We start from the raw sequence: 25,694 nt of genomic DNA, 5'->3' as shown, positions 1-25,694 counted from the left end.
GCAGGAGGCAGAGCCTGGACCCCAGCCTGCAGAGCATCCCACCAGCAGGAGGCAGAGCCTGGACCCCAGTCCTGCAGAGCATCTCACCCCCAGGAGCAGAGCCTGGACCCCAGTCCTGCAGAGCATCTCACCAGCAGGAGGCAGAGCCTGGACCCCAGTCCTGCAGAGCATCTCACCCCCAGGAGGCAGAGCCTGGACCCCAGTCCTGCAGAGCATCTCACCAGCAGGAGGCAGAGCCTGGACCCAGTCCTGCAGAGCATCTCACCAGCAGGAGGCAGAGCCTGGACCCCAGCCTGCAGAGCATCCCACCAGCAGGAGGCAGAGCCTGGACCCCAGTCCTGCAGAGCATCTCACCCCCAGGAGCAGAGCACATACAGGTGCGTATCCAGATCCATTAACAGCCTCTCCATAGGGAAAAATGATTGTGGGGTCAGGAAATAGAGAGAATTCCTGGTCTCTGCTGGAACAGAGTGTTCTGCCCGACAGATGGGTTCTGCATTATAGGGGCCACTTCACACCATCATCCTCATCATCATCATCATCATCACCTCCACAAAGTGTCCAAAAGTTATCACACTATAGAGCCCTCCATGGAGCCCGGTCCTCCCAGTGTTGTTGGGGGTTGTCATGGCAGCGTGTATTCTAATCTATAACCTGAGGGATACAGGTATCTAATCCCATCCTGTGTGCTTCTGTCTGCCCAGCTGATGTATCTAATCCTGTCTTGTAAGCTGCTGTATACAAGCCCTATATGTGTGATACTGAACACTGTGCTGATCTGCTGTCGTGTATCTAATGCTGCCATGTGTGATACTGTATGTTATCTAATCATACCATGTGTGATAGTCTGCTGGACTGTTGTATCTAATCATACCATGTGTGATACTGTCTGCTGGACTGTTGTATCCAATCATACCATGTGTGATACTGTCTGCTGGACTGTTGTATCTAATCATACCATGTGTGATACTGTCTGCTGGACTGTTGTATCTAATCATACCATGTGTGATACTGTCTGCTGGACTGTTGTATCTAATCATACCATGTGTGATACTGTCTGCTGGACTGTTGTATCTAATCATACCATGTGTGATACTGTCTGCTGGACTGTTGTATCTAATCATACCATGTGTGATACTGTCTGCTGGACTGTTGTATCTAATCATACCATGTGTGATACTGTCTGCTGGACTGTTGTATCTAATGCTGTTATGTGGGAAACTGCTCAGCTGTAAATCTAAGCCTGGTGTGGGTCATGTATCTAATCCTTTCATGTGTCATATTGTCTGTTGAGGAGTGTATCTAATATTATCATCTGTGATACTGTCTGTGGAGTTGTGTGTCTAATCCTGTCATGTGTGATACTGTCTGCAGGGCTGCGTATCTAATCCTCTTGATACATCTTTTTGGCACTTTTGGTACAATAACCCCATGAGATTTCTTCCACATTTGGAGTGCCGACACCTTTTTGAATTTCTTGGATACGGTTACGGTACACAGATCGGCCCGCTGAGCACCCAGCTCTTCCCATTGTGATGTTTGTGTAATCCTATTGTGTGCGGACACATGTATCTAATCCTGGCATGTGTGGTACAGTCTGTTTAGACATTGGATTGGTTGTTGTTCACATGGTGTAGTCTTGGTCCTGACTCCATTAGCAGCGTCCTCCGGTGATGAGTTCCCCAGAGTGGCCGCAGAGCTGGGATGACATCTGTCTGTGTCAGGCCTGTAATACTGCAGTGGCCCGCAGAGCTGGGATGATATCTGTCTGTGTCGGGCCTGTAATACTGCAGTGACCCGCAGAGCAGGGATGATATCTGTCTGTGTCAGGCCTGTAATACTGCAGTGACCCGCAGAGCAGGGATGATATCTGTCTGTGTCGGGCCTGTAATACTGCAGTGGCCGCAGAGCTGGGATGACATCTGTCTGTGTCGGGCCTGTAATACTGCAGTGGCCCGCAGAGCTGGGATGACATCTGTCTGTGTCGGGCCTGTAATACTGCAGTGGCCCGCAGAGCTGGGATGACATCTGTCTGTGTCAGGCCTGTAATACTGCAGTAGCCCGCAGAGCAGGGATGATATCTGTCTGTGTCAGGCCTGTAATACTGCAGTGACCCGCAGAGCAGGGATGATATCTGTCTGTGTCGGGCCTGTAATACTGCAGTGACCCGCAGAGCAGGGATGATATCTGTCTGTGTCGGGCCTGTAATACTGCAGTGGCCCGCAGAGCTGGGATGACATCTGTCTGTGTCAGGCCTGTAATACTGCAGTAGCCCGCAGAGCAGGGATGATATCTGTCTGTGTCAGGCCTGTAATACTGCAGTGACCCGCAGAGCAGGGATGATATCTGTCTGTTTCCGGCCTGTAATGCTGCAGTGGCCGCAGAGCTGGGATGACATCTGTCTGTGTCGGGCCTGTAATACTGCAGTGACCCGCAGAGCTGGGATGATATCTGTCTGTTTCAGGCTGGGCCTGTATTGCTGCAGAGCAGGGATGATATCTGTCTGTATCGGGCCTGTAATACTGCAGTGGCCGCAGAGCTGGGATGATATCTGTCTGTGTCAGGCCTGTAATACTGCAGTAGCCCGCAGAGCAGGGATGATATCTGTCTGTGTCAGGCCTGTAATACTGCAGTGACCCGCAGAGCAGGGATGATATCTGTCTGTCGGGCCTGTAATACTGCAGTAGCCTGCAGAGCTGGGATGATATCTGTCTGTGTCAGGCCTGTAATACTGCAGTGGCCCGCAGAGCAGGGATGATATCTGTCTGTGTCGGGCCTGTAATACTGCAGTGGCCGCAGAGCTGGGATGATATCTGTCTGTGTCAGGCCTGTAATACTGCAGTGGCCCGCAGAGCAGGGATGATATCTGTCTGTGTCGGGCCTGTAATACTGCAGTGGCCGCAGAGCTGGGATGATATCTGTCTGTGTCAGGCCTGTAATACTGCAGTGGCCGCAGAGCTGGGATGATATCTGTCTGTGTCAGGCCTGTAATACTGCAGTGGCCCGCAGAGCAGGGATGATATCTGTCTGTGTCGGGCCTGTAATACTGCAGTAGCCCGCAGAGCAGGGATGATATCTGTCTGTGTCAGGCCTGTAATACTGCAGTGGCCCGCAGAGCAGGGATGATATCTGTCTGTGTCGGGCCTGTAATACTGCAGTGGCCCGCAGAGCAGGGATGATATCTGTCTGTGTCGGGCCTGTAATACTGCAGTGGCCGCAGAGCAGGGATGATATCTGTCTGTGTCGGGCCTGTAATACTGCAGTGGCCGCAGAGCTGGGATGATATCTGTCTGTGTCGGGCCTGTAATACTGCAGTGGCCCGCAGAGCTGGGATGATATCTGTCTGTGTCGGGCCTGTAATACTGCAGTGGCCCGCAGAGCAGGGATGACATCTGTCTGTGTCGGGCCTGTAATACTGCAGTGACCCGCAGAGCTGGGATGACATCTGTCTGTGTCGGGCCTGTAATACTGCAGTGACCCGCAGAGCAGGGATGATATCTGTCTGTTTCGGGCCTGTAATACTGCAGTGGCCGCAGAGCTGGGATGATATCTGTCTGTGTCAGGCCTGTAATACTGCAGTGGCCGCAGAGCTGGGATGATATCTGTCTGTCGGGCCTGTAATACTGCAGTGGCCGCAGAGCTGGGAGGATATCTGTCTGTGTCAGGCCTGTAATACTGCAGTGGCCGCAGAGCTGGGATGATATCTGTCTGTGTCGGGCCTGTAATACTGCAGTGGCCCGCAGAGCTGGGATGATATCTGTCTGTGTCGGGCCTGTAATACTGCAGTGGCCCGCAGAGCAGGGATGACATCTGTCTGTGTCGGGCCTGTAATACTGCAGTGACCCGCAGAGCTGGGATGACATCTGTCTGTGTCGGGCCTGTAATACTGCAGTGACCCGCAGAGCTGGGATGATATCTGTCTGTTTCGGGCTGGGCCTGTAATGCTGCAGAGCTGGGATGATATCTGTCTGTGTCAGGCCTGTAATACTGCAGTGGCCGCAGAGCTGGGATGATATCTGTCTGTGTCAGGCCTGTAATACTGCAGTGGCCGCAGAGCTGGGATGATATCTGTCCGTGTCAGGCCTGTAATACTGCAGTGGCCGCAGAGCAGGGATGATATCTGTCTGTGTCAGGCCTGTAATACTGCAGTGGCCGCAGAGCAAGGATGACTTCTGTCTGTGTCGGGCCTGTAATACTGCAGTGACCCGCAGAGCAGGGATGACATCTGTCTGTGTCGGGCCTGTAATACTGCAGTGGCCGCAGAGCTGGGATGATATCTGTCTGTTTCGGGCCTGTAATACTGCAGTGGCCCGCAGAGCTGGGATGACATCTGTCTGTGTCGGGCCTGTAATACTGCAGTGGCCGCAGAGCTGGGATGATATCTGTCTGTGTCAGGCCTGTAATACTGCAGTAGCCCGCAGAGCAGGGATGATATCTGTCTGTGTCAGGCCTGTAATACTGCAGTGGCCCACAGAGCAGGGATGATATCTGTCTGTGTCGGGCCTGTAATACTGCAGTGACCCGCAGAGCTGGGATGATATCTGTCTGTGTCAGGCCTGTAATACTGCAGTGACCCGCAGAGCTGGGATGATATCTGTCTGTGTCAGGCCTGTTATACTACAGTGGCCCGCAGAGCAGGGATGATATCTGTCTGTGTCAGGCCTGTAATACTGCAGTGGCCCGCAGAGCTGGGATGATATCTGTCTGTGTCAGGCCTGTAATACTGCAGTAGCCTGCAGAGCTGGGATGACATCTGTCTGTGTCGGGCCTGTAATACTGCAGTGGCCCGCAGAGCTGGGATGATATCTGTCTGTGTCGGGCCTGTAATACTGCAGTGGCCCGCAGAGCTGGGATGATATCTGTCTGTGTCGGGCCTGTAATACTGCAGTGGCCCGCAGAGCTGGGATGATATCTGTCTGTGTCGGGCCTGTAATACTGCAGTAGCCCGCAGAGCAGGGATGATATCTGTCTGTGTCGGGCCTGTAATACTGCAGTGGCCCGCAGAGCTGGGATGACATCTGTCTGTGTCGGGCCTGTAATACTGCAGTGGCCGCAGAGCTGGGATGATATCTGTCTGTGTCAGGCCTGTAATACTGCAGTAGCCCGCAGAGCAGGGATGATATCTGTCTGTGTCAGGCCTGTAATACTGCAGTGGCCCACAGAGCAGGGATGATATCTGTCTGTGTCGGGCCTGTAATACTGCAGTGACCCGCAGAGCTGGGATGATATCTGTCTGTGTCAGGCCTGTAATACTGCAGTGACCCGCAGAGCTGGGATGATATCTGTCTGTGTCAGGCCTGTTATACTACAGTGGCCCGCAGAGCAGGGATGATATCTGTCTGTGTCAGGCCTGTAATACTGCAGTGGCCCGCAGAGCTGGGATGATATCTGTCTGTGTCAGGCCTGTAATACTGCAGTAGCCTGCAGAGCTGGGATGACATCTGTCTGTGTCGGGCCTGTAATACTGCAGTGGCCCGCAGAGCTGGGATGATATCTGTCTGTGTCGGGCCTGTAATACTGCAGTGGCCCGCAGAGCTGGGATGATATCTGTCTGTGTCGGGCCTGTAATACTGCAGTGGCCCGCAGAGCTGGGATGATATCTGTCTGTTTCGGGCCTGTAATACTGCAGTAGCCCGCAGAGCTGGGATGATATCTGTCTGTTTCGGGCTAGGCCTGTAATGCTGCAGAAGCTGCAGAGCTGACAATCTATATGTGTGTGCTTATGTCCTGCAGGGGTAAAGAGCCATCGCCATAGTGACTGATGTGACTGGCAGTGTCAGAGATGCTGCACCCACTGCATCTGCTCCTCCTGTTTCTGACCCTCCTGGAAGACGGCTCAGCCGATAGCTGTCCGGAAAACTGCAGATGTGAACGAGAGCCGAGATACAGCATCACCTGCAGGAATCGGACCACTATGCCTAAGCTGCCACACAACAGCGAAATCCTGTGAGTATCCAGCAGACATATAACCAGTGTACACGGGTTATATCACCCCCATCATCCCTGACCCCAGGAGCTGACACTCTAATCTCCTATCACACACAGTGTATCATCACTCCCATCATCCCTGACCCCAGGAGCTGACACTCTAATCTCCTATCACACACAGTGTATCATCACTCCCATCATCCTCCCTGACCCCAGGAGCTGACACTCTAATCTCCTATCACACACAGTGTATCATCACTCCCATCATTCCTGACCCCAGATGACAATACACATGACACACCACAATACAGTACATAACTCTATGACAGGCGATACCTTCTGCAGAGCAGTGTATCTAAGCCTATTATGTGTGATACTGTCGGCTGAGCAGTGTATCTAATCCTATGATGCGTAATACTGTCTGCTGAGCAGTGTATCTAATCCTATGATGTATGATACTGTCTGCTGAGCAGTGTATCTAATCCTATTATGTGTGATACTGTCTGCTGAGCAGTGTATCTAAGCCTATGATGTGTAATACTGTCTGCTGAGCAGTGTATCTAATCCTATGGATTGTGAGAGACCCCCCCATCAGGTAATGTTATTGTCGCCCCCAGACCACCTCTTGTGCACATTTGGGCGGGGGTCTTCATGCGGATGGAATTTCCTGTGCTTCCTCGGATCCTCTTCTCTCGGGCTGTGTTATTGCCTCCATTAGGTGATGATCCCCCTCCGCTTACTTAGTCAGGGTGGGCCCACATGTCCGCTGCACTCAGGTTAGTCTTATCCTATAGATTTCAGTGGACATAAAAACGGACCCTGAATGGACGTCAATGTGAAGAGAGATCAACTTAGCATCAGTCTGATCTGTCCGAGCTCTGACCTCTAGGTGATGATGTCACAGGCTCTGACCTCTAGGTGATGATGTCACAGGCTCTGACCTCTAGGTGGTGATGTCATGGGCTCTGACCTCTAGGTGATGATGTCACGGGCTCTGACCTCTAGGTGATGATGTCACAGGCTCTGACCTCTAGGTGATGATGTCACAGGCTCTGACCTCTAGGTGATGATGTCACAGGCTCTGACCTCTAGGTGATGATGTCACAGGCTCTGACCTCTAGGTGGTGATGTCACCGGCTCTGACCTCTAGAGGGTGATGTCACCGGCTCTGACCTCTAGGTGGTGATGTCACAGGCTCTGACCTCCAGTTGGTGATGTCACCGGATCTGACCTCTAGGTGGTGATGTCACCGGCTCTGACCTCCAGGTGGTGATGTCACCAGATCTGACCTCTAGGTGATGATGTCACCAGATCTGACCTCTAGGTGGTGATGTCACCGGATCTGACCTCTAGGTGGTGATGTCACCGGCTCTGACCTCTAGAGGGTGATGTCACCAGATCTGACCTCTAGGGGGTGATGTCACAGGCTCTGACCTCTAGGGGGTGATGTCACAGGCTCTGACCTCTAGGGGGTGATGTCACAGGCTCTGACCTCTAAGGGGTGATGTCACAGGCTCTGACCTCTAGGATGTGATGTCACAGGCTTTGACCTCTAAGGGGTGATGTCACAGGCTCTGACCTCTGGTTGGTGATGTCACCAGATCTGACCTCTAGGTGGTGATGTCACAGGCTCTGACCTCTAGGATGTGATGTCACAGGCTCTGACCTCTAAGGGGTGATGTCACAGGCTCTGACCTCTGGTTGGTGATGTCACCAGATCTGACCTCTAGGTGGTGATGTCACAGGCTCTGACCTCTAGGTGATGATGTCACGGGCTCTGACCTCTAGGTGGTGATGTCACGGGCTCTGACCTCTAGGTGATGATGTCACGGGCTCTGACCTCTAGGTGGTGATGTCACAGGCTCTGACCTCTAGAGGGTGATGTCACAGGCTCTGACCGCTAGGTGGTGATGTCACAAGCTCTGACCTCTGGTTGGTGATGTCACCAGATCTGACCTCTAGGGGGTGGTGTCACAGGCTCTGAACTCTAGGTGGTGATGTCACAGGCTCTGACCTCTAGGTGATGATGTCACGGGCTCTGACCTTTAGGTGGTGATATCACAGGCTCTGACCTCTAGGATGTGATGTCACAGGCTCTGACCTCTGGTTGGTGATGTCACCGGATCTGACCTCTAGGTGGTGATGTCACAGGCTCTGACCTCTAGGTGATGATGTCACAGGCTCTGACCTCTAGGTGGTGATGTCACAGGCTCTGACCTCTAGGTGATGATGTCACAGGCTCTGACCTCTAGGTGATGATGTCACGGGCTCTGACCTCTAGGTGGTGATGTCATGGGCTCTGACCTCTAGGTGATGATGTCACGGGCTCTGACCTCTAGGTGGTGATGTCACAGGCTCTGACCTCTAGGTGGTGATGTCACAGGCTCTGACCTCTAGTTGGTGATGTCACAGGCTCTGACCTCTAGGTGGTGATGTCACAGGCTCTGACCTCTAGGTGGTGATGTCACAGGCTCCGACCTCTAGGTGGTGATGTCACGGGCTCTGACCTCTAGGTGCTGATGTCACCGGATTTGACCTCTAGGTGCTGATGTCAGAGGCTCTGACCTCCAGGTGATGATGTCACAGGCTCTGACCTCTAGGTGCTGATGTCACCGGATCTGACCTCTAGGTGGTGATCTCACCCGATCTGACCTCTAGGTGGTGAGTCCTAGTCGCACTGCTTTCTAGAAGAGTCCTGATCACTGTGCTGTTGGGTGGTCCGGGGTGTGGAGACAATGAGCCGCAGTAATGATTTGTGTTGTCTTTGCAGACGTCTGGTGGAGACGAGGATCCCGGTGATTTCCAGAGGAGCCTTCAGCAACGTCCCCAACATCAGCAGGATGTAAGTACGGCGGTCCAGGGGTCACCGATAGGTCACAGTACTCCGAGCTCTGCCCTTCCTTTGCCCATAACTGATGGGGGCCCCTATACTCACACCAGTATAACACCCATCACCCCAGTATAACACACATCACCCCAGTATAACACACATCACCCCAGTATAACACACATCACCCCAGTATAACACACATCACCCCAGTATAACACCCATTACCCCGGTATAACACCCATCACCCCGGTATAACACCCATTACCCCAGTATAACACAAATCATAGTCACCTCATCCCCCCTGTAGTCACCTCATCCCCACTGTACTCACCTCATCCCCCCTGTACTCACCTCATCCCCCTGACTACACCTCATCCCCCTGTACTCACCTCTTCCCCCTGTACTCACCTCTTCCCCACTGTACTCACCTCTTCCCCACTGTACTCACCTCTTCCCCACTGTACTCACCTCTTCCCCACTGTACTCACCTCTTCCCCACTGTACTCACCTCTTCCCCACTGTACTCACCTCATCCCCACTGTACTCACCTCTTCCCCACTGTACTCACCTCTTCCCCACTGTACTCACCTCTTCCCCACTGTACTCACCTCATCCCCCCTGTACTCACCTCATTCCCCCTGACTACACCTCATCCCCACTGTACTCACCTCATCCCCCCTGTAGTCATCTCATCCCCCCTGTAGTCACCTCATCCCCCCTGTAGTCATCTCATCCCCCCTGTAGTCACCTCTTCCCCCCTGTAGTCATCTCATCCCCCCTGTAGTCACCTCTTCCCCCCTGTAGTCACCTCATCCTCCTGTACTCTCCTTATCCTCCTGTAGTCACCTCATCCTCCTGCACTTACCGCATCCCCCTGTAGTCACCTCATCCCCCCTGTAGTCTCCTCATCCCCCCTGTAGTCACCTCATCCCCCTTGAAGTCAGTTTATCCCCCCTGTAGTCACCTCATCCCCCTTGTAGTTACCCCATCCCCATGTACTCACCTCATTCCCCCTGTGCTTACCTCATCCCCCCTGTAGTCACCTCATCCCCCCCCCTGTACTCACCTCATCCCCCTTGAAGTCAGTTTATCCCCCCTGTAGTCACCTCATCCCCCTTGTAGTTACCCCATCCCCATGTACTCACCTCATTCCCCCTGTGCTTACCTCATCCCCCCTGTAGTCACCTCATCCTCCTGCACTTACCGCATCCCCCTGTAGTCACCTCACCCCCCCTGTACTCACCTCATCCCCCCCTGTAGTCACCTCATCCTCTTGCACTTACCGCATCCCCCTGTAGTCACCTCATCCCCCCTGTAGTCTCCTCATCCCCCCTGTAGTCACCTCATCCCCCTTGAAGTCAGTTTATCCCCCCTGTAGTCACCTCATCCCCCTTGTACTCACCTCATTCCCCCTGTGCTTACCTCATCCCCCCTGTACTCACCTCATCCCCCCCCCTGTACTCACCTCATCCCCCCCCTGTAGTCACCTCATCCCCCTTGAAGTCAGTTTATCCCCCCTGTAGTCACCTCATCCCCCTTGTAGTTACCCCATCCCCATGTGCTTACCTCATCCCCCCTGTAGTCACCTCATCCTCCTGCACTTACCGCATCCCCCTGTAGTCACCTCACCCCCCCTGTACTCACCTCATCCCCCCTGTAGTCACCTCATCCTCCTGCACTTACCTCATCCCCCTCTAGTCATCTCATCCCCCCTGTAGTCACCTCATCCCCCCTGTAGTCACCTCATCCCCCCTGTAGTCAGCTTATCCCCACTGTATTCACCTCATCCCCCTTGTAGTCAGTTTATCCCCCCTGTAGTCACCTGATCCCCCTTGTAGTTACCCCTTCCCCATGTACTCACCTCATCCCCCCTGTAGTCACCTCACCCCCCTGTAGTTACCTCACCCCCCTGTACTGACCTCACCCCCCTGTACTCACCTCATCCCCCCTGTAGTCACCTCACCCCCCTGTACTCACCTCATCCCCCCCTGTAGTCACCTCATCCCCCCTGTAGTTACCTCACCCCCCTGTACTGACCTCACCCCCCTGTACTCACCTCATCCCCCAGTAGTCACCTCATCCCCCTGTAGTCACCTCATCCCCCCTGTAGTCACCTCACCCCCCCTGTAGTCACCTCACCCCCCCCTGTAGTCACCTCATCCCCCTGTAGTCACCTCATGTATGGTAACACAGTGACTTCTGCTCCCTGCAGTCTTATAACGTTGGACATTGAACTGAGGCGAGTGGAATCTGGAGCCTTTCAGGGACTGGAACAGATGACAGAGATGTGAGTATCACTTATCTCCCCCCCCCCCACACACACACACACATGGCTGAACGTGTGTCCTCCAGCACTAACCAGCTGCACCCAAGAGTGACTGAGCATGTGTGTCCTCCAGCACTAACCAGCTGAACAGGAGAGTGACTGAGCATGGGGTCCTCCAGCACTAGCCAGCTGAACAGGAGAGTGACTGAGCATGTGTGTCCTCCAACACTAACCAGCTGAACAGGAGAGTGACTGAGCATGTGTGTCCTCCAACACTAACCAGCTGAACAGGAGAGTGACTGAGCATGTGGGTCCTCCAGCACTAACCAACTGCACAGGAGAGTGACTGATCTTGTGTCCTCCAGCACTAACCAGCTGCACAGGAGAGTGACTGAGCATGGGGTCCTCCAGCACCAGCCAGCTGCACAGGAGAGTGACTGAGCATGGGGTCCTCCAGCACTAGCCAGCTGAACAGGAGAGTGACTAAGCGTCTGGGTCCTCCAGCCCAAACCATCTGGACAGGAGAGTGACTAAGCATGTGGGTCCTCCAGCACCAAACAGCTGGACAGGAGAGTAACGGAGCATGGGGTCCTCCAGCACTAGCCAACTGCACAGGAGAGTGACTGAGCATGGGGTCCTCCAGCACTAACCAGCTGCCCAGGAGAGTGACTGAGCATGTGTGTCCTTCAGCACTAACCAGCTGCACAGGAGAGTGACTGAGCATGTGGGTCCTCCAGCACCAACCAGCTGGACAGGAGAGTGACTGAGCATGGGGTCCTCCAGCACTAACCAACTGCACAGGAGAGTGACTGATCTTGTGTCCTCCAGCACTAACCAGCTGCACAGGAGAGTGACTGAGCATGGGTCCTCCAGCACCAGCCAGCTGCACAGGAGAGTGACTGAGCATGGGGTCCTCCAGTACTAACCAGCTGCCCAGGAGAGTGACTGAGCATGGGGTCCTCCAGTACTAACCAGCTGCCCAGGAGAGTGACTGAGCATGTGTGTCCTCTAGCACTAACCAGCTGCACAGGAGAGTGACTGAGCACGTGGGTCCTCCAGCACCAACCAGCTGGACAGGAGAGTGACTGAGCATGGGGAACTGCACAGAAGAGTGACTGAGCATGGGGTCCTCCAGCAGTAACCAGCTGCCCAGGAGAGTGACTGAGCATGTGTGTCCTCTAGCACTAACCAGCTGCACAGGAGAGTGACTGAGCACGTGGGTCCTCCAGCACAAACCAGCTGCACAGGAGAGTGACCGAGCATGTGGGTCCTCCAGCACTAACCAGCTGCACAGGAGAGTGACTGAGCATGTGTGTCCTCTAGCACTAACCAGCTGCACAGGAGAGTGACTGAGCATGTGGGTCCTCCAGCACTAACCAGCTGCACAGGAGAGTGACTGATCTTGTGTCCTCCAGCACTAACCAGCTGCACAGGAGAGTGACTGAGCATGGGGTCCTCCAGCACCAGCCAGCTGCACAGGAGAGTGACTGAGCATGGGGTCCTCCAGCACTAGCCAACTGCACAGGAGAGTGACTGAGCATGGGGTCCTCCAGTACTAACCAGCTGCCCAGGAGAGTGACTGAGCATGTGTGTCCTCTAGCACTAACCAGCTGCACAGGAGAGTGACTGAGCACGTGGGTCCTCCAGCACCAACCAGCTGGACAGGAGAGTGACTGAGCATGGGGAACTGCACAGAAGAGTGACTGAGCATGGGGTCCTCCAGCAGTAACCAGCTGCCCAGGAGAGTGACTGAGCATGTGTGTCCTCTAGCACTAACCAGCTGCACAGGAGAGTGACTGAGCACGTGGGTCCTCCAGCACAAACCAGCTGCACAGGAGAGTGACCGAGCATGTGGGTCCTCCAGCACTAACCAGCTGCACAGGAGAGTGACTGAGCATGTGTGTCCTCTAGCACTAACCAGCTGCACAGGAGAGTGACTGAGCATGTGGGTCCTCCAGCACTAACCAGCTGCACAGGAGAGTGACTGAGCATGTCGGTCCTGCAGCACTCTGGCGATCACCCGGGCAGCCCCCCCCCCCCCCCTTACACACACACACACCTCCCGCTCTTACGGTAGCAAGCAGGGTACGAGGAGCAAGCAAGTGCTGACAGCCTACTCTCCATCGCCTCGTGTAATAGGGGCTTTAGGGAAAACATAAAATTCAATACTGTTAAATATTGTCCTTTTTTTGTTGTTTTATAATCTATTTAACAAACATAATACCTATTAGTGTGACCCCCCCTCCCCCGCATACATGTCTATGGATGGGGTAGATGGGTCAACTGCTATAAGTGACTAAAGCTCCAAAACTAATAAACCACAAGCAAACGCTACTGGTCCTACTGATACGAGCATAAAAACATCAGATTGCCTTGAGGACTAGTTTGAGGACTGCAATGAGCTCAGTCTTAGAGGTGGATGGGGGGCAGGGACTCTTGTCCCATGTGTCGAAGGCGCCCATTCACCCATTACTTCGGATTTAGGGGGGGGGGGGGGGGGCACTTATGAGGCTGCCGCCTGAGCTCTGTATAATGTGGGTCAGAGAGGAGATGCTGTGGGCGAGGAGCACCTGCGACATCTCCGCCCAACGAGTGGCCTCTTCATCTGCTGATGACTCAATTAAGCCGCCCTCATCTGATTAGGGAGGAAGACAGTCGGAGGACAGCAGCACCTGGGCCTCCAGAGCTCTCATAGGTGGCTGCTGAGGTCCTGTTATTCGTCTGCTGAACGGGTATACGCACAGGCGCCCATCATACCATCCTTTGATGGACCCAGCCACAGTGCCCCGTAACGGTGCCGGCCACGGCGCCCCGTAACGGTGCCGGTCACTTCGCCCCCTAACAGTGACGGCGCCACTGCGCCCCGTAACGGTGACGGCCACTGCACCCCATAACGGTGACGGCCACGGCGCCCCGTAACAGTGATGGCCACAGCTCCCCGTAACAGTGACAGCCACAGCACCCCATAACAGTGACAGCCACAGTGCATCGTAATAGTGACAGCCACAGTGCGTGACAGCCACAGTGCCCCATAACAGTGACAGCCACAGTGCGTGACAGCCACAGTGCCCCATAAGAGTGATATCCCCAGTGCCCCATAAAAGAGTGTTAGTTGTAGTGCCTCTGTTAGTGCCCTATAAACCAGTCTGTAGTGTACCAGGACATGTAGTTCCGCAGCCCCCCTCGGTAGATTCCTCTTGCACAGATGCCCGCAGGGACGTTGCAGGTAATTGCCGCCTGTGTTTTTCTAAGCTCCTGGCCTGTAAAAACTTAGTGTAAGAGAAGAAAATGAAAATAAACCTGCGGCAGACGGCGTCTGTTTATAAGGCGCGATCCTGGCAGCTTGTGGGGCAATTATAGGAACGAGGAGGTCCTGACACTTCTCAGCTTCCAGGAAACCAAGTGTACGACGGCTGCCCTGATATCAGAGTGCAAGCTCCTGGGGTCAGATCTACTACACAGTAGTCTACAGTCACCCCACCAGCACAGCTACTCCGGTGTCCCAAATTCACAGGCTGAAGGCTGCACATTCTTGTTTCTGTTTTTAGGAAGGTTCTTACTCCATGTATTGTGTCTTGAGTCCCTGTAGACCTCAGCAATCTCTCTGGCTGCTGCTGCATCCATGAAGAGACTGAGCAACGTAATGTGGGCCCCATGCATTTCCTGCTGTCATTCATCTTCAGGGGTTGTTGGTAAGCAGTACGGTGGTGTCTCTGACATCACGACAAAACAATGCTCAGACCCCTGGAGATAAATGGCTCTACAGCCTCGGTGGGGTAGGTCTAGAGTCTCAGTGAGTGACATCTGGCTGTATTGTCTTGGAGAGGCATACCTTACTCTATAGTCTCGGTGAGGGACGTCTCACTCTGCAATCTTGGTGAGGCATGCCTGACTCTATAGTCTCAGTGAGGGCCCTCTAGTTCTATAGTCTCTTTGAGGGACACCTGGCTCTATAATCTCAGTGAAGGACGCCTAGTTTTATAGACGTCCATGAGGGACATCTCACTCTGCAGTCTCGGTCATGCACGACGACGCCTGGCTCTTAGTCTCAGTGAGGGATATCTGGCTATATAGTCTCAGTGAGGGATATCTGGCTCTATAGTCTCGGTATGGGATGTCTAGTTCTATAGTCTTGGTGAGGGACACCTGGCTCTATAGTCTCAGCGAGGGACACCTGGCTATATAGTCTCAGCGAGGGACACCTGGCTATATAGTCTCAGTGAGGGATATCTGGCTCTATAGTCTTGGTGAGGGACGCCTGGCTCTATAGTCTCAGCGAGGGACGCCTGGCTCTATAGTCTCAGCGAGGGACGCCTGGCTCTATAGTCTTGGTGAGGGACGCCTGCCTCTATAGTCTTGGTGAGGGACGCCTGCCTCTATAGTCTTGGTGAGGGACGCCTGGCTCTATAGTCTCAGCGAGGGACGCCTGCCTCTATAGTCTTGGTGAGGGACGCCTGGCTCTATAGTCTTGGTGAGGGACGCCTGGCTCTATAGTTTTGGTGAGGGACGTCTGGCTCTATAGTATTGGTGGGGCATTAGGCTCTGAAGGTCTCAGAAGACAGACAATTGTCTCTGCCGCTTTGTTAGAGGGATGTTCATCTCTTGTAGCACTGACACCAGTGTGAGGGTCCCGTGTATAGAGGCAGCTGATACACATGTTTCTAGACATGGGACAGACCTGAACCTGCCATCACTCTCAGGCTGAGTGGGGGGTCAGCCAATTCCTGCGCTGTGCTACGCCCGCTGACATCATGCTGACAGGGATTATAGCTGATAGTGTTCTGATCGCAGCACATATGGACTAAGTTATAGCTCAGTTGCTCACCTCCCTGCTTAACCCCTTCATGGGGCAAGACAGTCTAAAAAAATCTCTTCTGTGACCAATATCCTGTTACCCAGTGAGTGAGGCCCTCTGCTCCTCAAGCCTCGTGCAACCAGAGATTTCAGAAGCTAAAAAGTCCTTGTCCGGTTGATTCATCTGTGTATTGTGACTATGAATGCAGCCAACCTGTGCCCCTCATGCTTATGGGCAGGACTGTCTGCACTATGTGGCACCTTCACCTGTCATTACCCACTTTATTTTCTTACAGAGAAATTCGAAGTCTGATGAATCTGAACTGTATAGAGATTGGGGCGTTCCAGGACCTGCCGATGCTGAACTATCTGTAAGTACAAAAGGTGGGGTCTGCGGCGGCCATCTTTCATGATCCACATTAATTTTCCATGTGACTCCCATACTGAGCGGTGTATCCAGGGACAGGGGATCTATGTTCTCAGGCTTGGCACCATTCTTAGGGGTTGGACCTGCTAGTTATCCTCCATCCTGTGGATATCGGAAAATGTGTAATCTTCAATTACCCCTTTAACCAACAGCTGAACTACCCCATCAGCCATTCAAGGTAGTCTCAGCCCTAACTATAAAGGAGGACTGGCGTGTAAAGATGGAGGGGGTAGGAGCTGTAGGGACCTGCCATGGCTGAACAGCCTATTGAGATATTAGAGGAGCCATGCTTTAACCTTCCCTTTAAGAGGGAGGGCAGTGTGGCAGTGTAGAGTATGGTGTAATTTGTGGGTGGAACTTAGTAGATGGGTTTTGTCACTGTCATCCTAAGTAACTTCTCTTCTGCTTTTCAGAGGGATTTCAAACACCGGCCTCTCCATTTTCCCTGATTTAAGCCAAATCAGCTCTCTGGTCGGCAGCCTCTTTGTGTAAGTCTTGTGATCACACCTGCATTCTCCCATGAAGAGCTGGTTACATCTCATGTGCAGTGGTTCCATAGGCAAGAAGAGCCCGCCACCACCTAAGGGACATGCCCAACGCTCTCTCCTCCTGGTATATCAGGGTGGGAGGGGCCTGGTGTGATAACATCTACCTTTATAGGACTATCTGTGCTATACTGGCCACATCTTCAAGGGCACATGCTCCACTTACTCTTGTGAGTGGGCTTCATTACACACACCAGGTGTGGCCCCATATGAGCATGCTGTAGGTCCTATAAGTTGTCATGTTGGGTTGTAGTGCCATGGAGTACTCCTCCTGTTCTTTGTCTTTCTGCAGAGAGATTGCCGATAATCCTAACATGGCGCTGGTGCCCGCTAACGCATTCCAGGGCCTGTCCAGCGGATTCCTGACTCTGTGAGTAGCTCCCTCTATAGCTTTTCCACAGGTTTGCAGGTTTCCTTTAAATTTCATTCATTTCTCTTCTGTCTCTTCAGTAAACTCTACAACAACGGATTCACCGAGCTGCAGGGCCATGCCTTCAACGGCACCAACCTGACCTTCGTGTAAGTAGCCACTGACCGCAGCGACCCCTGAAGTGTGCAGGGCCCATCAACCGCAGTAAGGCCACATATAAAATCTGCAGTTACTAGGACTCTCTAATATTCAGCAGCTACTGGACTGTTCTAACATTCGATGGTCACTAGGACACTCAAATACTCAATGGTCACTAGGTCGCCTTAATACTCAGTGGTCTCTAGGACCTCATTGGTTGTTGCTCATGGATCTTTAAAGACTAAAAAAAAATGTCTGCATCTGCCACACACAGGACATCTGCTCCAAAACAGCAAGAAGAAGTCTTTAAAACCGTATTAATTTGGGTAAAAAGAAACATCTTGACTTTCCTATCCAACCTTTGGCCTGTGGACTCCATGTAAATCCGTGAGGGCTGTCTGGACCCGCTTGGCTTACCAGAGTAACGTTACCGGACTTGGCGCATTTCGTAGGGAAGAATTTATGAGAAAATGAGTTGTGTTCAACTCCGGAGGCGTTACCTCTTGTAACCGTCCAGAATCTGCAGCACATTGCAGCCAACCAGAACCATGAGAAAAAACTAGCAGTGCACAGGTGGAGCAGACTGTAGTGATGCCTCTGCTGTAACTACACAGTGTATCTCATGTATGACCCTTCTCCATATCACCCTCGTGTCCTCAGAGCTGACAATCTAATCTATGTATCTCATGTATGACTCTTCTTCATATCACCCTCGTCTTCAGAGCTGACAATCTAATCTCTGCATCTCATGTAAGACTCTTCTCCGTATCATCCTTGTGTGCTCAGAGCCTGGGTAGAGGAACGTTGCTGTAAACGGTCAGCAGTCCAGCAGGGGGCAGCAGTCACTGGTAAATGCAGCTTTAGCCGTTGACCATAGTAGAAGACAAGATAATTAAGGGATTTGTAGGGATGGCGGCTGTAATAACACACACAGCGGAGCCTTGTCCTCAGCAGGGGTGAAGAGCCCTCCGCGTGACTCCTGCTCCAGTCCGTGTGTTTACAGAGGAGCGTAATGACTCTCGGATTCCTTGTGTGTGCGGCAGCGGTTATATGGGAGATTATCGGGATGTGCCGGGTGTATGCCATCCGATACTTCCTGCCCACAGCTAATACCTGTCCTCACCCCTGCGGCACGCTGACTGCTACTAAGCAAACATCTGGCCAAGAGGCAGTGCCCATCCGGGGCGGGGTAGGGCACACTAAACATCTCTGTACCAGTCTCACACTGTGGTAGGACTACAAGTCTCTGTTTGTGATGATTCCCTCCATAGAGTGGTCAGTTGGCGTGGTAGTGCGCTCACAGCTTGTGTAATCTATCCTCTTCATCAAGAAAGAAATAGATCCTCTTCATCAGATGTCGCTGACACAGCGGCGGTGAAGTATTCTAACAATCACACAGCACCCAGTATAAAAGAGGAAGGATGACCGTATTATGTGTTGTAGAACTACAAGTCTCAGCTGCCAACTGTGTCCAATGCAAAAGCTGTAACAGTGCCCCCAGTTACCATGTCCCATTTATAGTACTGGGGACTTACAGCTATAGAAGGAGGTGCCAACCATGCAGATCTTCTCATCTGCTGCCAATTCTGAGGGTCAAGTGATTCGTTCTCTCGAAGCATTTAAGTGGACCATGTGTGGGGTTTGCCCCATCTTCTTTCACTTAGGATTGGTGTCTACTAGGTTTACACTACGCCAAGGTATATGTCAGCATACCTTTTCTCCAACATGCCAACTTTTAAATATGACCTGCTGCCCCTGGGTGATGAGCTATATTGATGGTCACTCTGTTTTCCCAGGAGAAGACAATGTTGTGACCTCCAGAATATTGCTGCTGTTTATGACCTATACCCTCCCCCCCCCATACAGTGAAGCTGCCTTTGGTGCCCGCTGTCCAAGGGATGCAGGGTGTAATTATTATAATCTGGGCCCTGTGAAGTTTTCTATTTTTCCAGCCTTAGAACATTAGGAATTTTGCAGACGGCAGATATCGGGGAGGGACGGGGTGTAGGAGGCTCAATAAAACAAGGGAAAGGATTTTGGGATCCACTTGCCAGGCTGCTGCTGGGGTTTTGTAAGTTTCCTTCTTCCCACGCTGAAGCAATTCTCTCTGGCCCACTGAGCCAAGTAACCTCTTCCACTCTGGGCTCTGGAGATGAGCCGCCCGGGCCCTCTCACATTTGCTGCCAGGATATGGTGGCATTATTTTCAGGTTCATGTTCGCGGTCTCTATGGTAAGTCACGGCTCTGGATTCTGTCACCAGCGCATAGCGCTGGAAATCCTCCACCTGTCTCCATATGTTTCAGAAAGTTGAGCGAGACGAAAGCCAGCTGGTAACACCCAGTAACACTCCTCCTGCGGGATACGGTGCCAAAACCACAAGCAGCCGCCAGCTCCAACATCTGAAGCCTTCTGTCTTCTCTCCTAGGGACCTGCACAACAACGTACGGCTGGGCGGACTCCACAAGGAACTCTTTATGGGGGTCATCTCTGGACCCACATCCTTGTAAGTGACCAGACTCAGCAGTAGTGAAAACCCTGACACAATGCACCTGGTTGAGGTGTGACCTAGGGACAGGGGCCCACACAACAAATAATATTGCAGTTGCTCTTGCAAAACTCCAACTTCTATCATGCCCTGACCACCTTGGGAGTTGTAGTTTTGTAAGAGCTGGAGACTCACAGGTTGGGTTACAGTGTAGTAATGGATGATGAGGCAAAGTCTTTTTCCTGTAGTATCACATATAGCAACCGTTTCCTAATTTTCCTAAATGATCAGGTGGGGCTATACAGACATGTAGGCGGAGCCTATTTGTGCCACTTATTTGCTCCTCCCACATCACAGTTCTTTGTATCTTTTCCTGCAGGGACATCTCTAGAACAGCCGTTTCTTCACTGCCCAACAAAGGCCTGAAGTACCTGAAGCATCTGCGGGCACTGAGCACCTGGTACCTGAAAAAGCTGCCCCCTCTGAACACCTTTGTGCACTTGGCAACAGCTGACCTGTCATACCCCAGTCACTGTTGTGCCTTCACCAACTGGACCAAGAAGAAGAGGTTTGTACCCGTCTCCACTCCCGCATTATCATAACTTACTGTAGATTTCACGTTGTGTTGCCTAAGTGGCCAAATGTAGTACGAATTACACAAAATTTTCTCCATTCCGCTCCAATGAACCTTAGTTACCTTAGTTTATGATGGCTGCATATCACCCCATGTAATAGTGGCAACAGAGGCCACCTCCCTGTTTGATGCTTGAGCCTTGTAATAGATTGTATAAATGCCGCCGTTCTACGGGATTGGCCTGTGTTCTATGAAGGAGCATTGAGCCGATCCACGGCTGAAAAACTGTGCCATGCGTTTTGCTGCCCAAGGGCACTGTAAGCTGACTCTGGGGGCATCATGGTGCACTGTGGGGGCACTGTGGCTGACTACCCGGTTTTCCCGAAAATAAGACATCCTCCGAAAATACGGCATAGTGAAGGATTTACAGGACAGCTTAAAATAAGGCGTCCCCCTGAAAATAAGGCATCCCCCGAACATAAGACCCCGCCGCCACCAGAGTTATGTCTGGTTATGCTGGTCTGTGATGACAACTACTGTACAGTATATAATAAATGTTCCTTTTTTAACAATAAGTGTGAATTCTCCATGGAAAAATAAGACGTTCCCCTGAAAATAAGATGTAGCGTATCTTTGGGAGCAAAAATTAATATAAAATATTTTTGGGGAAAAACGGTTTGGAAAATCATAACTCCCCTTCCCCTCTTACCTCACACACGGGTACTGCGGAGCCTCCCTGTAACCTCACGCAGTCCCATTCAGGTACTGCGGAGCCTCCCTGTAACCTCACACAGTCACATTTGGGTACTGCGGAGCCTCCCTGTAACCTCACACAGTCCCATTCAGGTACTGCGGAGCCTCCCTGTAACCTCACGCAGTCCCATTCAGGTACTGCGGAGCCTCCCTGTAACCTCACACAGTCCCATTCAGGTACTGCGGAGCCTCCCTGTAACCTCACACAGTCACATTCAGGTACTGCGGAGCCTCCCTGTAACCTCACACAGTCACATTCAGGTACTGCGGAGCCTCCCTGTAACCTCACACAGTCACATTCAGGTACTGCGGAGCCTCCCTGTAACCTCACACAGTCACATTCAGGTACTGCGGAGCCTCCCTGTAACCTCACACAGTCACATTCAGGTACTGCGGAGCCTCCCTGTAACCTCACACAGTCACATACGGGTACTGTGGAGCCTTCTTGTAACCTCACACAGTCACATTTGGGTACTGCGTGGCCTCCCTGTAACCTCACACAGTCACATTCGGGTACTCCAGAGCCTCCCTATAAGCACACACAATCACACACGATATTGCAGAGCCTCCTTATAACCCCACAGTCCCATTCAGGTACTGCAGAACCTCCCTGTAACCTCACACAGTCACATTTGGGTACTGCAGAGCCTCCCTGTAACCTCACACAGTCACATTCGGGTACTCCAGAGCCCCCCTTTAAGCTCACACAGTAACACACGATAGTGCAGAGCCTCCTTATAACCCCACAGTCCCATTCAGGTACTGCAGAGCCTCCCTGTAACCTCACACAGTCACATTCGGGTACTAAGGAGCCTTCTTGTAACCTCACATAGTCACATTTGGGTACTGCAGAGCCTCCCTGTAACCTCACAGTCACATACGGGTACTGCGCAGCCTCCCTGTAACCTCACATAGTCACACACGATACTGCAGAGTCTCCCTATAACCTCACACAGTCACATTTGGGTACTGCAGAGCCTCCCTGTAACCTCACAGTCACATTCAGGTACTGCAGGGCCTCCCTATAACCTGACAGTCACATACGGGTACTGCGGAGCCTCCTTATAACCTCACACAGTCACACTCGGGTACTGCGGAGCCTCTCTGTAACCTCACACAGTCACATTCGGGTACTGCAGAGCCTCAACGTTACACATCTTCAGTTGGTGTATTTGTCGCCACATTCCCAGGGTGTTGTTTATTCTCCTGTTTTCTCCACAATTAACTGATCGCTCATCTGTCTTGTTCCCTCTGCAGTGACCTGGAGTCTTTTCTATGTAACCAGTCCTACCTGCACAGCCACCAGAAGCGATCGCTCAGGACATTTGTAGGGATCGGTCCATATTACCAGGACTACATGGATGGAGATCCTGACCAGACGGAGAACACCAAGTCTACCACCTTCCACAGCAGCAACCATTTCTCGGTTTTCTTTGAGGACCAGGGAGATGAAGAAGTTGGGTTTGGGCAGGAGATCAAGAACGCGCAGGAGCAGTACACCACGGTTTTCGAGAGTTACGATGTGTACGATATCTGCGATGGCAGCGAGGAGCTAGTTTGCACGCCTACGCCAGATGAGTTCAATCCTTGCGAGGATATCATGGGCTACAACTTCCTGAGGATCGTGGTCTGGTTTGTCAATCTCTTGGCCATCCTGGGCAATGCCTTTGTGTTGTTCATCCTCATCACCAGCCATTACAAGCTGACCGTGCCGCGCTTCCTCATGTGTAACCTGGCATTTGCTGACTTCTGCATGGGCATCTACCTGCTTCTCATTGCCTCTGAGGACCTCCACACCCGCTCCGAGTACTATAACTATGCCATCAACTGGCAGACCGGGCCTGGCTGTAACACGGCCGGATTCTTCACTGTGTTTGCCAGCGAGCTCTCCGTGTACACGCTGACTGTGATCACACTGGAGCGCTGGTACGCCATCACATTTGCCATGCGCCTGGATCGTAAGCTCCGTCTCCGGCACGCCACTTTCATCATGTTAGGTGGTTGGGCCTTTTGCTTCTTTTTGGCACTGTTACCATTGGTTGGGATCAGCAGCTACATGAAGGTCAGCATTTGCTTACCGATGGACACTGAGACACCGCTGGCTCAAGCCTACATCATCCTGGTACTGATGCTTAACATTGTAGCGTTTTTCATCATCTGTGCCTGCTACATCAAGATCTACGTCACTGTGCGAAACCCGCACTACAAGTCTGGAGACAAAGACACGAAGATTGCCAAACGTATGGCCATCCTCATCTTCACCGATTTCCTCTGTATGGCACCCATTTCCTTCTACGCCTTGTCCGCCATCATGAACAAGCCTCTAATCACGGTTTCTAACTCAAAGATCCTTCTGGTTTTGTTCTACCCTCTAAACTCTTGTGCTAATCCATTTCTGTACGCCATATTTACCAAGGCTTTCCGGAGAGACGTCTTCATCCTCCTCAGTAAGTTTGGCATATGCGAGCATCAGGCGCAGGTTTATCGCGGACAGACTGTTTCTGCTAAGAACAGCAGCGGCTCATATGGGCAGAGGAGCAGCGGGGGCACCGTACAGACCTTGCCAAATATTCCTGACTTCCTGAAGGAGAACCAAGATGTAGCAGCAAAACAAGAGGCGCTGCTGGAGGACTGCGGGGTCACTATGTTGTAGCTTCTGTAGTGTCACACTACCCACCTGACCGACCATAGAGACCACAGGGGAAACCCATGGGGCTAACTAGAGACCCCTGCCCATAAACCATCAAGGTTTAGTCACCGGTGGGAGCAGAGTCCTGCCGCAGACCAGGCTTTCCTAGATCTCTAAATGGCAAATCTGTCTAGTATATATAACAAAGGTGAGAAATGAATAACTGCATAACCAACTATGTATGCCGTTCAAGGTGCAGGAAAGCTGGGTGACAACACAAGACTCTATAGAAATCAGGAGGCTTTCCAATAGAAAATCTGCCTAGATATGGGTGAGAAAGTAAAAACTAGATGGCTCTTCCATTCAGGGGAAGCCGGGTGATGGCATGAGCCTCTACAGATTATCACCAATCATTCCCTGACTCCTGGAAGGCAAATCTATCTACCTATGGTAGAGGATACAGAATGGATCATCATATAACTAGACTAAAGGGCCTATTACACGGGTCGTTTAGAGGAGCAAACGAGCGTTCTCAGCGCTCGTTTGCTCCTCGTTCCCCGCTCGCTGCCGCCGCTATTCAACGCGGCTGCAGCGAGCGGGTGAGTGCGGGAGGGGCGTCGGGGAGCTGCGGGGGGGCTGCTCGTAGGATCGCTACGGCCGAATACGGACGATAATCGTTCTGTGGAATAGGGCCTTAAGTGTCACAGAAAACTGGGTGACAACTTCTACAAGTTATCACCCAGCTTTGTGCTACCCCTGAACAAGTCTGGTTATAGAACAAAGAGGATGCAGAACGAATTACTGTATAACTAGATGAATAGGTCATTCAGGGTGCAGGAAAGCTGAGCGACATGAACATTCAAAAGGAGTCATTCAGCTTTTCCTGACTCCTCAATGGCAAATCATTCTAGTTATGAATCAGAAAGTAAAGAATGGATCAGTGTGTGACTAGTAGAATATGTCATTCAGGGGTCACAGAAAGCTGAATGAGCTTCTAAGATAATTCCCAAACTATTTCTGACTCCTGACAGGCAAATCGTCCTTGTTATAAATAAAAGATCCCTACCTGAGGTTCAGAAATTAATGAATGAAACCCCCTATCCCAGACTTACTAGTGGTCACCCAGATTTCCCAGGCACAGATATAAATTATGAGATAATGACAGCAGGATTTGTATTTAGTTGAGGAGTTTTCTTTTAGACTTTTTGATGGAATTTTTTTGTTAACGGAACAGATTTGTTAGGTTTGGGGCCGGTGATGTGTATGTGACACAGGCGGACCCTGGGGCCGGTGGTGCAGAGGATGCGACACGCTCTGCACGTAAACGGGAGGTGGAAAGTAAAGACGTGATCTCCTCTGTAAATATACCCCACATCTGCGCAGAAAACGACTTAAAATAAACCTGTTCCATTCAGTTTCTGATTTTTCCCTTTATACGACCATGTCTGTCGCCGGATCGGAGGGTAGAGACAGCGCAGATCAAATTTCACCCGCACAAACAAGTTTTTTCTCTTTTCCTCTGGAAAATGGGATATAAGGTGTTATTACTGCGCACATCTTGAAGACGTCTCCGAGCGGCCAGAGACAGCGGAAGCATCCGCAGGAGTAGGGTGTCGTCTGCAGACGGTTCCTGGAAATGAGGGAACGCGAGGGAAGGGAAAAATTTTCAAGGAACCAAAGTTGAACAGATTCTGAATCAACATCCCGGGTTTGACAAGAAAAAATATATAAAGGCCTGACATCACTGAAAATACAGAGAATCCTGTGAGGCGCTCGACCACTCACTCTGCGCAGGAAGCGAGAATTCTATACTTGACACCTTTAATTTATGACATGTCACACGAGAAGGCACTGTGATGGGCTATACAGTATGGCGGGGGCCGCCTGCCGATATTATGTGTCATATAAACAGGCCACACTATTCAAACTGCAAAACCTTCTGAATTCCACCAGT

At 51.9% G+C, this 25,694-nt stretch overlaps 1 protein-coding gene across 4 annotated transcripts in view; it reads left to right on the top strand.

Moving 5' to 3' along the window:
• TSHR (thyroid stimulating hormone receptor) overlaps nucleotides 1-25,143 on the top strand; it is a 25,162-nt gene extending 19 nt beyond the window's left edge. The window contains exons 1-11 of one of the 4 annotated variants that reach the window (XM_069950395.1): nucleotides 1-377; nucleotides 5,734-5,946; nucleotides 8,699-8,770; nucleotides 10,971-11,045; nucleotides 16,115-16,189; nucleotides 16,659-16,733; nucleotides 17,083-17,160; nucleotides 17,241-17,309; nucleotides 19,725-19,802; nucleotides 20,164-20,352; nucleotides 22,369-25,143. The exon at nucleotides 1-377 is cut by the window's left edge and continues 15 nt beyond it. In XM_069950395.1, the coding sequence (XP_069806496.1) occupies nucleotides 5,783-5,946; nucleotides 8,699-8,770; nucleotides 10,971-11,045; nucleotides 16,115-16,189; nucleotides 16,659-16,733; nucleotides 17,083-17,160; nucleotides 17,241-17,309; nucleotides 19,725-19,802; nucleotides 20,164-20,352; nucleotides 22,369-23,764 (2,271 nt within the window). In that variant the 5' untranslated portion in view covers nucleotides 1-377; nucleotides 5,734-5,782 and the 3' untranslated portion in view covers nucleotides 23,765-25,143. Of the gene's footprint in view, nucleotides 378-614; nucleotides 668-5,733; nucleotides 5,947-8,698; nucleotides 8,771-10,970; nucleotides 11,046-16,114; nucleotides 16,190-16,658; nucleotides 16,734-17,082; nucleotides 17,161-17,240; nucleotides 17,310-19,724; nucleotides 19,803-20,163; nucleotides 20,353-22,368 lie in introns of those variants that run through there. The other 3 variants (XM_069950396.1, XM_069950398.1, XM_069950397.1) reach the window with 3 other exon arrangements.
• The last annotated feature ends 551 nt before the right edge of the window (nucleotides 25,144-25,694 follow it).

The sequence above is a fragment of the Dendropsophus ebraccatus genome, chromosome 13 (genome assembly GCF_027789765.1).
Source record: "Dendropsophus ebraccatus isolate aDenEbr1 chromosome 13, aDenEbr1.pat, whole genome shotgun sequence".
Classification (NCBI taxonomy): Eukaryota; Metazoa; Chordata; class Amphibia; order Anura; family Hylidae; genus Dendropsophus; species Dendropsophus ebraccatus.
This window is presented reverse-complemented; position numbering and strand designations above follow the sequence as displayed.